Raw genomic sequence first — 16045 nt, forward strand, 5'->3', positions numbered from 1 at the left:
GTCTTTGATCTTAGGTCTTTAATTCATTTTGATTTGATTTTTGTATGTGGCAAGAGATAGGGGTCTAGATTCATTCTTTTACATATGGATATCCAGTTTCCCTGGCACTGTTGATTGAAGAAACGGTCTTTTCCTCAATGCATGTTTTTGGCACCTTTGTCAAGAATGAGTTTACCATAGGTGTGTAGATTGATTTCTGGGTTCTCTATTCTGTTCCATTGGTCTGTGTGTCTGTTTTTATGCCAGTACCATGCTGTTTTAGTTACTATAGCTCTGTAATAGAATTTAAAGTCAGGTAATACGATTCCTCCAGTTTTGTTCTTTTTGCTCAGGATAGCTTTGGTATTCTGGGTCTTTGGGATTCCATATACACTTTAGGTGTTTTGTTTTGTTTTGTTTTTTGGTGTGTGTGAAGATTGTCATTGCCATTTCGATAGGGATTGCATTGAATCTGTAGATTGCTTTGAGTAGTATGGACATTTTAACAATATTGATTCTTCCAATCCATGAACATGGAATATTTTTTCATTTTTTGATGTCTTCTTCACTCATCAGTATTTTATAGTTTTCATTGCAGTGATCTTTCACTTTTTTGGTTAAGTTAATTCCAGTTATTTAATTTTATTTGGGGCTATTGTAAATGGGGCTTACTTTTTTAAATTTATTTTTCAGATTGTTCACTATTGGCATAAGAAATGCTACTGATTTTTGTATGTTGATTTTCGTATCCTGCAGCTTTACTGAATTTGCTTGTCAGTTATAATAATTTTTTGGTGGAGTCTTTAAGTTTTTCCAAATATAAAATTATATCATTACAAACAAAGATAGTTTGACTTTTTCCTTTCCAGTTTATATTGCCCTTTTTTTCTTTGTCATGTCTGATTGCTCCAGCGAGGACTTTCATGTTGAATAACAGTGTTGAAAGTGAGCATCCTTGTCTTGCTCCAGAACTAAGAAGAAAGGCTTTCAGTTTTTCACCATTCAGTATGATACTATCTGTGGGCCTGACATATATACTCAGTTTTTTGAGGGTTTTTATCATGAAAGGATGTTGAACATTATCAAATGCTTTTTCAGCATCCGTTGAAATGATCATGTGGTTTTCATCCTTCATTCTGTTGATATGATGTATTATAATGATTGATTTGTATTTGTTGAACCATCCCTTCCATCCCATGGATAAATCCCACTTGGTCATAACGAATGATCTTTCTAATGTTGAATTTGGTTTGCTAATATATGATAAGGGTTTTTGTATGAATATTCATGAGAGAGATTTGCCTGTAGATTTTTTTTGTTTTTTTTCCCCCAGGTGTCTTTGGTTTTGGTATCAGAGTCTTGTAGAATGAAACTAGAACTATTCCCTCCTCCTTCATATTTTGGGGCTGTTTGAGTAGGACTGGTATTAGTTCTTCATTAAATGTTTGATAGAATTCGGCTGTGGATCAGCAGTAGGTCCTGGTCTTTCCTTTACTGGGAGGCTTTTTATTACAACTTTGATCTTGTTACTCGTTACTTATTACTGGTGTGTTCAGGATTTGGATTTCTTCGTGGTTCAAGTTTGGTAGGTTGTATGTCTCTAGGAATTTATCCATTTCTTTCATATTTTCCAATTTATTGGCATGTAAGTAGTTGTTCATAGTAGCCACTAATGATCCTTTGAATTTCTGTGGTATCAGTTACAATGTTTCCATTTTCATCTTTTATTTTATTTATTTGGGTCTCCTTTCTCTTTTTTTCTTAATCCGGCTAAAGATTTGTCAATTTTTTCTTTTTGAAAAACCAACTTTTTGTTTAATCTATCTTTTTTTTTTTTTTTTTTTTTTGAGACGGAGTCTCGCTCTGTCACCCAGGCTGGAGTGCAGTGGCGTGGTCTCGGCTCACTGCAACCTCTGCCTCCCGGGTTCACGCCATTCTCCTGCCTCAGCCTTCCAAGTAGGTGGGACTACAGGCGCCCGCCACCATGCCCGGCTAATTTTTTGTATTTTTAGTAGAGATAGGGTTTCACCATGTTAGCCAGGATGGTCTCGATCTCCTGACCTCATGATCCACCCGCCTTGGCCTCCCAAAGTGCTGGGATTACAGGTGTGAGCTACCGTGCCCAGCCTCATCTATCTTTTTTATTGTTTTATTCAAAATTCATTTATTTCTGCTCTGATCCTATTTCTTTCCTTCTCCTAATTTTGGATGTGGTTTTTTCCTTTATTTTTCATTTCTTTAAAATGCATCATTACAGTATTTGTTTGAAGTTTTTCTTCTTTTTTGATTTAGGCTTTTAGAGCTGTAATTTTCCCTCTTATTGCTACTTTTGCTATATCCTGTAGGTTTTTGGTATGTTGTGTTTCTGTTATCATTTGTGTCAAGAACTCTTTCAGTTTCTTTTTTAATTTCTTCATCAACCCACTGGTCATTTAGGAGCATATTGTTTAACTTCCATGTGTTTGTATAGTTTTGTAAATTCCTTTTGTTACTGGTTTGTAGCTTTGTTCTGTTGTGGTCAGAGAAGATGTTTGATATTATTTCAATTTTTGTGAATATGTTAAGACTTGTTTTATAACCTAACATATGGTTTATCCTTGGGAATGATCCATGTGCTGAGGAAAAGAATATGTGTTCCACAGACACTGGATGAAATGTTCTTTAAATATCTATTAGGTCTATTTGTTTTGTAGTGCAGGTTAAGTCTGATGTTTCTTTGCTGATTTTCTGTCTGAGAGAACTGTCCAGTACTGAAATTGGGGTGTTGAAGTCTCCATTGTTAATGTATTGGGGTCTCTCTCTCCAACTCTACTAATATTTGCTTTATATATCTGGGTGCTCCAGTGTTGGGTGCATTTATAATTGTTATATTCTCTTGTTGAATTGACCCCCTTATCACTATATAATGACCTTCTTTGTCTTTTCATACAGTTTTTGTCTGGAAATCTGTTTTCCCCAATATAAACATAGTTACTTTTGTTCTTTTTTTGTTTCCATTGGCATGGAATATCTTTTTCCATTCTGGTCTGTGTGTGTCTTTATAGGTGAAATGTATTTCTTGTAGACAACAGATCAATGGGTCTTGGATTTCTTATCCATTCAATCAGTCTGTGTCTTTTGATTGGAGAGTTTAGTCCATTTACATTCAGTGTTGTTACTGATAAGTAAGGACTTCTGCCATTTTGTTATTTATATTCTGGTTATTTTACAATCCTGTCTTCTTTCTTTCTTTCTTCCTTTTAGTGAAGGTGGTTTTGTCTGATGGTATGCTTTAATGTCTTGCCTTTATGTTTTTAAGTATTCGTTGTATGTTTTTTAATTTGAGGTTACCACAAGGCTTGCATATGCTATTTTATAACCCATTATTTTAAACTGATGACAACTTATCACTGAGTACATATACAAACAAACATACAAAAGAAAACGAATAGAAGCGCTACACTTTAACTTTATCCTCCTGCTTTTAAACTTTTTGTTGTTTCTCTTTACGTCTCATTGTACTGCCTGTGTCTTGAAAAGGTTGTTTTTTTTTTTTTTTTTTTTTTTTTGATTGGTTCGTCATTTAGTTTTCTACTTAAGACAAGACTGGTTTACACACCACCATTGTAGTGTTATACTATTCTTTGTTTTTCTGTGTGCTTACTATTCCAGTGAATTTTGTACCTTCACATGATTTCTTCTTGCTCTTAACATCCTTTTGTTTCAGATTGAAGAACTCCCTTTAGCCATTTCTTGTAGGGCAGGTCTGGTGTTAATGAAGTCTCTTAGCTTTTGTTTCTCTGGGAAGATCTTTATCCTTCATACTTGAAGGATATTTTCACTGGATATACTATTCTAGGGTAAAATTTTTCTATCTTCAGCACTTTAAATATGTTATGCTGTTCTCTCCTGACCTGTAAGGTTTCTACTGAGATGCTGTCTGGGAGCCAGGAATTAGAGTAAAAACCTTAGCAGTTTACCTGCTAATCTATGGCTAAGCTGACACACACACCACCACAATACAAAGTCCTACTTGCTCTTCCCTCCCCTTTCCACAGGCAGAGGAGTCTCTGTGGAGACTCTGTTCCATGGGGGTCCACCAGGCCACCGCCAATGTTCACTTAAAGCCCCAGGGCTCTTCTGACAGCTTGTGGTGAATGCTGCCAGGCCTGAGACTCAGCCTGCAGGCAGTGGGCTCCCTTCTGGACAGGGCATGTACAAAAGTGCTGTCCTCTAAGAACCTAGACCTTGACTTGGGGACCCCAAGAGTCTGCTTGTTGCTCTACCTTACTGTGGCTGAGGTGCAAGACAAAGTCCCCCTTACTTTTCTCAGACAGAAGGAGTCTTTTACCATAGCCACCATAGCTGGGAATGTACTGGGTCACCCCTGAATCCAGCATGTCCCAGAGCCCAAGGCCCACAGTGTACTTGGTAGATAACATTCCTGGTTATTCAGGGACCAGGGGCTCTTTAGTCAGCAGGTAATCAATCCTGCCTGCCCTTTAAGGCAGCAGATTCCCTTTTGGCCCAAGGTGTGTCTAGAAATGTCATCTGTAAGCTAGGCCCTGGAATGGGGGCCTGATGACTCTGGCACAGTATCCTGCTGTGGCCATGCTGGTATCCAGGATGCAAAACAAAGTTCTCTTTACTGTTCCCTCTCCTTTCCTTAGGCCAAAGGAAAGAGTCACTTTTGTTCAGGTGAGCTACATCACATGGGGTTGGGAGAGGGATGGTGCAAGCACTCCCTTAGCTGGTGTCTTCCTGGGTCACATGCCACCCTAGTCCACTCTAAGCCCAGCCTAGCACTAGGAGTTGCCTAGGAATTGTAGTCTTTGTTTCCTAGACTGTCTTTTGAGTTTACCTAGGACGACAGAGCATTTTGCCCACAGTGGCAAGGTTTGCTGAGAAACTCCAGTTCCAACCACTGGGGTGAGTGATTCCCCTCTAGCTAGGGTTGGTGCAAATGTTCCTTCTATGCATGGGCAGTAGCTGAGCCCAGCACGGCTGTATTGTTAACGGTGACAGGGCAGCACTGCGTTCAATGTAGAGTCCCCCCAGTCACTGTGCTGTCTCTCCCGAAAGTGAAAAGATTGTCTTTCCATGGTGCCTCATGGCTGCTGCTGGGGGATGGCAGAGGGGTGGCACTGATGATTCAAGACTGTCTCTCCTGACTTCCTCAATGCCTCTTTTAGTGATATGAAGTTAAAACCAGGTACTGTGATTGCTGACCGGATTTTTGCTTCTTGTGACAGTACTTTTCTGTGTATAGATATTAAAATGTGGTTTTCCAGTGAGGATGATGAATGGTGTAGGCTTCTATTCCACCATCTTGTTTCATCTCTCCTTGGAGCATTTCAGATTTTGGATTTTCAGATTACGGATGCTCAATAATACAAATATACTAAAAGTCAAAAAAATTCTAAAATCCAAAACACTTCTAGTCCCAGCCATTTAAGATAAGGAATACTTAAAGTGTGCTCTATCCAAATTGCATTTTCATTTAATAGTAACAGAATCTTCTTCCACTCCTTCCTATTTTAGGATTAAAGGGAAATAATGAGAATACTCACTTATGTTTTAATAATATTTAAAGTGCAAGGTTTTTTAAGTGTTGGAAATACAAAGATTTGTATATTGGGTAATAATTTCAGATAGATAAGTATCTAAATACAACGTACTCTAGAGTTAATATTATATGATAGAACTAGTTGATTTTGGGATATTTTTTATTCATGTTTTTTGTTCTCCCTTAATTTAAAAAAAAAGCTGATTTGTTAGAATTTATGCTTTGCTATTTGAACTGTGGTTTAAGCAATGTTTAATCATTGCATAAAGGAGACTCAGTGAAGAATGTTAGAATATTAAACTAATTAAAATTAACATTGAAGGTATCTTAAGTCATTCTTGGAGTTGACAGCTAGGTAGCAGAGAGCATGAGTAAAAGCATTCAGGATCACCCAGGATATTTTGATGTTTGGGGTCATGCTTAAAAAGTGGCATTTATCACTTCTGCCCGTATTCATTGTCCTGAACTCAATGTCATAGCCCACCTAACTACAGGGGACACTGGGTAAAGTGTGCCAGAAGGGAAATGAAAAACATTTAAGTACATAATGTAGTATCCATTTCAGAGTTTGTTGCTACAACCAGGAGGTTATAGTTGTTAGTGTTTCTGCTAAGAAAGTACGGTCAGTAATGATTCTGAATAATGGTTACATAGCAGATGCCATTAAGTATTATTAATGGCTATATTAAAAAGCTGTCATTTGGTACTGGAATATGGAATTGGGTAGTACATATAATAACATGTTTATTCTTAACACTGATTAATAAGTTAAAATTACTTGGAAAATATTTAAAATACTTAGCAAAAAGATTGGTTATTAATATTTAGAACTTTCAAATAAACTTTATAATGTAAATAATTGGTATGCTAATCAAATGACATGTATATATTAAAATACTTTACCAAAGGTTTACTATATATACTTGGAGAAAATTGTTCTTTTTTATAGAAAACCATTTTTTTAAATTTTTTTACTAATTTATACTATTTTAACCGTCGATTAGTCTGAAGTTGTAATTATTACTTTGATATAAAGAATTGTACAGTAAATTTACAGTAAATTTGCAACTTAACCTTTGAGGAATTGTATTATAAATTTGACTCTGTTTAAATGTAATGTGAAATAAATGGGAGAATTGTGAGACAATATAGTGTTCACTCTCGTATACCACGTTTTTCAGTGACTGTACTCTTTCACAACTGCTGACTTTTATGACTTTAAAAGACATTTTTAACCTAAAATTGTGTATAATATGTTTGAAACATTATTTCTAAAACATTTCAATTTTTTTTCTTTTAGGCCTATGGCATGTCTGCGTTACCTTTAAATCTGATAAAAGGCACTAGAAGCGCTGCTTATGAACGTTTAGAAAACACTGAAGACATTGAAGAAGTAGAACAACACATTCAAACGATTAAATCAAAAGTGAGTTGGTATTTTGGTGTAATTGGGAAGCATAAAACTACTTTGTCTTAGAGCTACTCTGATATGACTTAGACATTGTCAACCCCATAACTTTTTACATTGTTTGAATTCTTTGCAGCATAGCTGCAATGGTTTGGCTGTGTCCCCACTTAAATCTTATCTTGAATTGTAGTTCCCATAATCCCCTGTGTTGTGGGAGGGACCCGGTGGAGGTAATTTAGTCATGGGGGCGGTTACCCTCATGCGGTTCTCATGATAGTGAGTTCTCACAAGATCTGATGACCTTATAAGGAGCCTTTCCCCCTTTGGCACTTCTCCTTCCTGCTGCCATGTGAAGAAGGAAATGTTTGCTTCCCCTTCTGCCATGATTGTAAGTTTCCTGAGGCCTCCCAGCCCTGCGGAACTGTGAGTCAGTCAAACCTCTTTCCTTTATAAAGTACCCAGTCTTGAGTAGTTCTTTATAGCAGCATGAGAATGGACTAATACAGTATCCTTACAGAACCATGTCTATATTTCTAAAAACTGGTCTTATGTGTAATCTAGGACACTAGCAATTTGAGAATTTCTGTCATTGTTCTAACACTTAAAAAACAAAAGTTTTTCTTATGTATGATCAAGATCTTACTAGTTCTCAGGTATCATCATTTAATATATAATATATTTTACTATAATATTTATGTTGAAGTTTTATTTATTAGTTGAATAAGCTAAAGGTTACATGTAACCCCTTGCCAATTAAATGTGCTTTTAAAAATACAGTAAAAAGTTTTTCTTCCTCTGTCGTCTTCAAGTAACAGATAAATCTTTTTTTTTTTGAGACGGAGTCTCGCTCTGTCGCCCGGGCTGGAGTGCAGTGGCCCGATCTCAGCTCACTACAAGCTCCGCCTCCCGGGTTCACGCCATTCTCCTGCCTCAGCCTCCCAAGTAGCTGGAACTACAGGTGCCCGCCACCTCGCCCGGCTAGTTTTTTGTATTTTTTAGTAGAGATGGGGTTTCACCATGTTAGCCAGGATGGTCTCGATCTCCTGACCTTGTGATCCACCCGTCTCGGCCTCCCAAAGCGCTGGGATTACAGGCTTGAGCCACCGCGCCCGGCCGAGTAACAGATAAATCTTATTCAAAGATCATGGGAGAAAAATGGCAGGTCCTCTAAATTATTCTCCTAAGCTAGTATGATTCTGATAAATAAACCAGACAATGACAGCACACAAAAAAAGAACCATATACTGGCTTTCTTATGAAAGTAGAAGCAAATATTTTAATATAAATAAAATGTAAGTGGTCAGGTATGTACTGTTGGCTGACACCTTTAGTACCAGATTGCTTGAGCTTAGGATTTTGGTACCAGCCTGGGCAAAACCCCATCTCTACAAAAAAGTACAAAAACTTAACTAGGTGTCGTGGCATGCCTATAGTCCCAACTACTTGGGAGACTGAGTTGGGACGATCACTTGAGTCCAGGAAGTTGCGGCTGCAGTGATTCATGATCGTGCCACTGCACTTCAGCCTGGATGATGGAGCAAGACCCTTTAAAAAAAAATAGCAATTCAAAACCTGTGCTATAGTAAGAGAATATTTCATAATCATCAGATTAGGCTTATCTCAGAAATGCAAGCATGATACATCAGAAAATACATTAAAGTAGTTTAACATATTGAGATTAAATGTGAAATATAAACATCTTAGTAGATGTTAGAGTATTTTCTAAAAGTTAATTTGTAGTTACAAATTTTAATAAAGTCTTTTCAAAATAAAGATAAGAAAATATGGAAAGGAAGCCTCTAGTGAGCACAATACTTAATAGTGAAAGAATAGAAACATTCCCATTAACATCAAATATAGGAGTAATGTTAGTATCCTTGTTACTTTTAGCATATTTCTGGCAATCTGAGTCAAATAAGAAATAATTTAGAATTTACATGTAAGCATGGAGAGGAGAGGGGGAAAAGGAAAATAACTTTTTTTGTTGGCAAATATCATCTACCATGATAATCTAAAATAACTGACAAACTAATAGAACTAATAAGAGTTTATCATGGTGCCTAGATGTAAACATAACAAGCATTAATTAGTTGGAAGATGTAATAGAAAATAATCCCATTCACAATAGCCACAAACTGTAAAATAATAAATGTCAAGAACAACTCAATATATTTTTTTTTAATTCTTTGGACCTCTTTTAAATTTTTATCTGTGTCAAATTTTTATCAGAATTTGGGGATTAGACTGTTTGTGAGTATATAAAATATACAACTTTCTAAAGAATATTGAATGTCATGACGTGTGCCTGTACATACACATACACACCTTTTAATAATTAAAGTTTAACAGTTTACCTCTAGGAAATTATCCTACTGAATTGTTTGTACCTAAGTATATAAGGATGTTTATGGCACATTGTTAATGACCCTCAACAAAAATTAAAAAAGGAAATAATCTACATGTTCAAAAGAAGTTATTTGTTAAATCTAGATACCATCTTGTAATGTGCAGTAGTGAAAAGGAATGAGATATATTTATAAATCTGTATATAGCTTGAAGAATATGTCATGTAAAATCCGACTATCTCAGTTCAAAATCTAGCTCTACTGATTGTGCACATAACATCTGTAGGCCTTTTTTGCTCATTTAATAAATGAATGTAATACTATTATCTGCCTCAAAGAGTTATTCAGAAGATGTACAAAAAATAAATACAAAAAGAGAAGACCAGTTTTATGCACAAGAAAGGTGCTCAAGACACTTCTCAAAAGAAGACATACATGTGGCCAAATAATCATACGAAAAAAGCTCAACATCATTGATCACTAGAGAAATGCAAATAAAAACCACAGTGAGATACAATCTCACACCAGTCAGAATGGCTGTTATTAAAAAGTCAAAAAATAACAGATGCCAGTAAGATTGCTGAGAAAAGAGAACCTTTATACACTGTTGGTAGAAGTGCAGATTAGTTCAACCATTGTGGAAAGTAGTATGGCGATTCCTCAAAGAACTAAAAGTAGGACTACCATCCAACCCCAGCAATCCCATTAGTGGGTATATACCCAGAGGAATATAAAGCATTCTGTGATAAAGACGCATGCACGCAAATGTTCATTGCAGCACTGTTCACAGTAGCAAAGACATGGAATCAACCTAAATGCCCGTCAATGGTAGACTGCATAAAGAAAATGTGGTACATATACACCATGGAATAGTATGCAGCCATAAAAAAAAATGAGATCATGTCCCTTGCAGGGACATGGAGAGAGCTGGAGGCCATTATCCTTAGCAAACTAACACATGAACAGAAAATCTAGTACTACATGTCCTCACAAGTGGAAGCTAAATGTCGAGAACACATGGACACAAAGAGGGGAACACTGCACACTAGGGCCTACTGGAGGGCAGAGGGTGGAAGGAGGGAGAAGATCAGAAAAAATAACTAATGGCTACTAGACTTAATACCTGGGAGATGAAATAATCTGTACAACAAATCCCCATGACACACATTTACCTGTGTAACAAACCTGCACATCCTGCACATGTACCTCTGAACTTAAAAGTTAAAAAAAGGTTTTCAAGAAATGTTAGCTATTATGTATAACAAGAAATCATAAATACTTTTGTATATGTGTACTTTCTGTGTGTGTGTGTGTGTGCGTGTGTGTCTAAACAGAAAATTTGCCGAAGGATATTTAGCAGCTTAACAGTAAAAAACGTAGGAAAGGGGAATGGTAATATGGTAATTGTAGACAGTGAGACAGTGTGAAGGGAAGCTTTCGTGTTTTACTTTTTTTCTTAACCAGGGGTTTGTTATACCCTTTAACTACATTTTAACCTGTATAACTACATTTTTTCTTTCAAATGAGATAGATGTTCACTGCTGAGTTTACATCTTAGTATTTGTTTCTCTGATCAAAATTATTCTTATAAGATCCGGCCACTGTACTCCAGCCTGGGTGACAGAGCGAGACTCCGTCTCAAAAAAAAAAAAAAAAAAATTATTCTTATATTCGTTTAGTCAATTGGCTAACGAATTCATCCCTCATTCCACTGAAGCATTCACCAAGTAGGCAGATAACTTGGGTTTGTTTCAAGTGGATCCTTAAATCAGTTTACTAATTTTTTTTTCTTTTTTCTAAAATAGTGAACACCAGCATTGAGACAAAATTACTTCATTTTTAGTATCCTTTTGATACGGTAATGGGAATTTTGGGGAAAATTGTTACGGTTAAGATAAAAAGTGCAAAATCCTTCTCATACACACTTGAAGTATTATTACCTGGATTTATCCTCCAGAAGGGAGTGTTCATTTTATTCCTCTGATCTCAGAAAATCCCTCTTAGTTTTCATTGTCTGGGATCCAGTGATAATACCCAATGTACTTAGAGGAATGAAATATAGTCTGTAGTATGTAATGTGTGGTCTCTGGACTAGTAGCATCTGTATCTCCTGGAAATTTGGTAGAAATTCAAATTCTAGGCCCCACCCAAGACCTACCAAATCATATCTTTTGGGGATAGGGCCTAGAAATCTGTATTTAACAAACTTTCCAAGTGATTCTTATGCATAAAGTTTGACAAGCAATAAGATAAGGCGTGGAAGAGGATGATTGGTTCCAGAAGGTCATAGTGATGCCGATGTATAAAGAGATTGTTGTAACTGTGTAAATCTCTTTATTAAATGTTACCTAGGTATTCTCTGCATTATATTTATGATTTCAAATTGAGGCTGCACTAGGATATATGGGAGAGCAATATGTTGTGTATCTGCTAGGAACCTATTTAAACCTTAATAGGAATATTAAAGACATTCTAATACTTAATGTATCTGCATTTTAAAAATATAATCCTATACAAATATTTTTATTGTTCCTGCTGATAAAAACAATTTTATATTTTACCTTTTCTGTATTTAATAGCTGTTTTATTTTTTGTACCCAATTAAAGACAGGAGCAGGAGAGTTCAGTGGGAAAGTGTATCTATGAGATATGATGAGAAAGGTACTGCTCATGGTTACAGAAAGTATCATGTAAAAATAGATGGAAATTATCTGTCAGATAGGTTGGCCAAAGAAAGTTTGACTCATTTGCCAGAGTACTTGGAAAACAAGGAAGTATCAATTGTTAGCAATTGTTACAAAAACCTCTCCATGCCATCTGTACTTGTGTTGCTTCATTCTGCTAGCATTTGAATTGGGCTGAGAGGCATCAGTTCACGTAACATAACCACTTGACTAAAGAGAGGGAAGGGGCAGAGCCAAATCTATTTAAATAAGTGATACAGTGAGTTTGGAGAGGAGGGAGAATCATTTAGCAAAGTACATAGTAGTTAACACTTCTTATCAAATACACTTTTTGTGGAATGTTTTTACAAATGGTTATCTCTCTCCACATAACTACCGTGTATTGGGATCAAGAGGAAGGTAGGCATAAATGTACACACATCCACATTTTTATGCTGACCTTGGTTATCTTATGTTTATTGCAGTTATACGATTTTTTAGTTTGTAAATTTGCCTAAACAGTGTCCATCCTGAAAAAGTTTTGTCACCTGATCTGCTAAATCTGCTGGGTACTTTATTAAGATGTTAATGGTAAAACTTTTGTTTTGTTCCGTCATTTGCAGAGCAAAGATGGTCGACCTTTGCCAGCAAGGGATAAACGCGCCTTAAAACAGTTTGAAGAAAGGTTACGAACACTTAAGAAGAGAGAGAGGCATTTAGAATTCATTGAAAACAGCTGGTGGACAAAATTTTGTGGCGCTCTGCGTCCCCTGAAGGTAAATTAAATTTTCAAAAATTATACTGTCACTCTTCTCCCAAGTTTATGTAGTATCTCTTGGAGAGATTGAGCTCTCCTTTTGAAGCATTACAGCATGGTACTTAAAATGGATTTGGGAGTTTAATCTGGTTTTAAATCACAGCTCTCTTTGGTAGTTTGGGCAAGGTGCATAACCTTTCTGAGCAATGTATTACAACAATTGTTGAGAAATAAAAATATAGGTAAGTATTGCAATATGCTGCTAGCATATTCTTCAAGTTTATACTTTCCTATAAGTAGATCTGTGACTCATGTTAGAGCTTAGAAGCCTATGCTTTCTCCTGGTAGATTTACAGTTTCAGGTCTTATGTTTAAGTGTTTAGTCTATTTTGATTTGGTTTTTGTGTATGATTTAAAATGAGGGCCCAGTTTCATTCTGTTGGCATGGAGGTCATTTTTTCCAGCACTATGTTGGATTGACTATCCTTTCCTTAGTATGTATTCATGGTACCTTTGTCAAAAATAAATTGACTAAGTTTGTGGATTTATTTCTAGGCGCTCTATTCTTTTCTACTGGTGTACATTTTTGTTTTCATGCCTTACCATACTGGTGTTTCCTCCCACTTTTATGGAGATCCAGTTGTTTCTTTTAACACTGCACATAATTAATGAATGCAGTTTGGTGAGTTTAGACATACATATTCATTTATGTTGCTATCACCACATTCTGGGTAATGGGCATATACATCACCTCCAAAACTTTCTATATTTTCCTTTGTTGCTGTTGTTGATTTAACATTTAAAGTGAGATCCATTCTTTCTAAAATTTTCATATGTACTACATACTATTGTTGACTATAGGCCCTGTCTTTCGTGGCAGACTTGTTCATCTTGTGTAACTGCATCTTTATATCCCTTAGATGACAACTTTTCTTATCTTTTTCTGCATTCCCTGGTAGCTACTATTCTAATTTCTGTATCTATACTTTTTCCTATTTTAGGTGTCTCATATAAGAATTGTGCAGTGTCTTTCTATGTCTGACTTATTTCATTTAGCATAGTGTCTTTCAGGCTCATCCATGTTGTCACAAATGAGAGGATTCCCTTATTTTTTACAAGACTGAATAATACTCCAATTTTGTATGTGTGACATTTTCTTTATGAATTTATCCATTTGTATGGGTTGTGAAAACTGTGAGAAACAAAATGACTTTCTTTAATCTAAAAAAAAGAACACAAGAACTCTGACTTACAGTAATAGAATTTTTCTCATTGTTAGATTATGTTTCTGAAAGTATGTAAAAAGACATTATTTGGGCTGAGCGCGGTGGCTCAAGCCTGTAATCCCAGCACTTTGGGCGGCCGAGAAGGGTGGATCACGAGGTCAGGAGATCGAGACCATCCTGGCTAACACGCTGAAACCCCGTCTCTACTAAAAAAAAAATACAAAAAACTAGCTGGGCGAGGTGGCGGGCGCCTGTAGTCCCAGCTACTCGGGAGGCTGAGGCAGGAGAATGGCGTAAACCTGGGAGGCGGAGCTTGCAGTGAGCTGAGATCGGGCCACTGCACTCCAGCCTGGGCGACAGAGTGAGACTCCGTCACAAAAAAAAAAAAAAAAAAAATAAAGACATTATTTGACATGGAAAATTATTATTTTCTGTTTTTGGAAACCATTGTTTGCCAGCCTTGGATTCTTGGGACTGTGGTACTTAACCTAACTACATAGAATGAATTAAGATCATTTTAATATGGCTCAGACTAAAAAGTAACAAAAACTGCTGGCCACAGACTTCTAAATATGCTCATTCTATATCTGGAAGCATTTCAAACACCAGACCTTTGTATACAGTAGCATACAAGTTGTAATTCAGAAAATTCAGTGAGTGCACTAACTTGGAGTTAAGCAAAATGAAGCTAGAAAGTGGGTTTGGGCTAAATTTTAAAAGAAGTGATTCAACATGGACAGATAGAGGGGAACAACACACACTGGGGCCTTTCAGAGGGTGGAGGGTGGGAGGAAGGAGAGGATCAGGAAAAATAACTAATGGGTTCCTTGCTTAGTACCTGGGTGATGAAATAACCTGTACAACAACCCCCATGACACAAGTTTACCTATATAACAAACCTGCGCTTGTACCTGTGAACTTAAATGTTAAAAAAAGAAAAAGAAATGGTTCAAAGAACCATTCAAAGATGAGTCAGTCAGGTTCAATTCGGATGCTGCTTTCTCCACCTTTTATAATTAGAAAGAAATGCACTAACTGCTCACCCTAAAAAGACCCTGGTTTGAAAGAGATTTTTAAAAATAGACCATAATCAGTTAGTTTTTCTATATAATCATTTTTTAAATCTTCTGTTAGAATAAATTTTTAAAACTTTACCCCAGTTTTTTTTTCCCCAAGGTGATTTGTCTTCATAGCCCTGCAAGTATGATAAAACCCTCTCCAGCTTTATTTTAATCCTAAATTGTCTTTTAGGTTTTTATAAATATTTATAATCTGGTCTCTAACATCAGCTGCCTTCTTTTAAATGTGCTGTGTTCCATTTCACCAAACATGTTTAGAAGGATTTTCAAATCAACTTTACTAAGTATACAGATTTTTACAGTGTAAGGTTTTACAATGTAAGATTTACAGATTTTCAGTGTAAGGTTTTGTCGAATATAGATAGATAGGACATCCACATCACCTGGAAAATCTACCTCATGCCCTGTCTTGCTCCCCTGAGCTCAGACTTTAGGTAACTGTTGATGTCCCTTCTATCGTTAGAGGTCAGTTTTATGTGTTCTGGAATTTTAAATAAGTGGAATAATAGACTGTACAATCTTTTGTCTGGTGGCTTCTTTGGCATGGCACAGTTTTTGAGATTTGCTCATGTTATGATTTAATACTTTTTTTTGCCCAGTGGTTTATTCAGTTTTATTGTTCAACAGTATTACAGTGTGTGTCTGTATCACAGTTTGTTTATTCACTCACCCCTGTTGGTGGAAATTTGGGTTGTTTCTAGTTTGAGACTATAATGAATAATACTAATATGAATATTTTTGTATAAACCTTTGTGTAGATGTGCTTTCATTCATTTCTTTTGGATAAATACTTGAGTAGAATTTCTGGATCTAATGTTTAATATGTTTAACTTTATAAGAAACTGCTGAAGTGTTTTCCAAAAGGGTTACAACCATTTTGCATTCCCATAGCAGTAAGAGATTGCCCATTGTTTCACATTCTTTTCAACTCTTACGTAGTGTCTGTAAGACTTATTCTTATGAATGTGCAGTAGCATCTTACATTTTTGCTTTGCATTTAATTAGTGATTAAATGATATTTAGCATCTTTCTGTATGCTTATT

At 36.1% G+C, this 16045-nt stretch overlaps 1 protein-coding gene across 3 annotated transcripts in view; it reads left to right on the top strand.

Annotated features, from left to right (window-relative positions):
* Positions 1-16045, top strand: part of LOC105479557 (LMBR1 domain containing 1) — a 164472-nt gene that overhangs the window by 105933 nt on the left and 42494 nt on the right. For all 3 annotated transcript variants that reach the window (XM_071096910.1, XM_071096907.1, XM_071096908.1), the window contains exons 8-9: positions 6825-6950; positions 12564-12716. In XM_071096910.1, coding sequence (XP_070953011.1) covers positions 6825-6950; positions 12564-12716 — 279 coding nt within the window. The remainder of the gene's footprint in view (positions 1-6824; positions 6951-12563; positions 12717-16045) is intronic.

This window comes from Macaca nemestrina, chromosome 5 (genome assembly GCF_043159975.1).
Source record: "Macaca nemestrina isolate mMacNem1 chromosome 5, mMacNem.hap1, whole genome shotgun sequence".
Classification (NCBI taxonomy): Eukaryota; Metazoa; Chordata; class Mammalia; order Primates; family Cercopithecidae; genus Macaca; species Macaca nemestrina.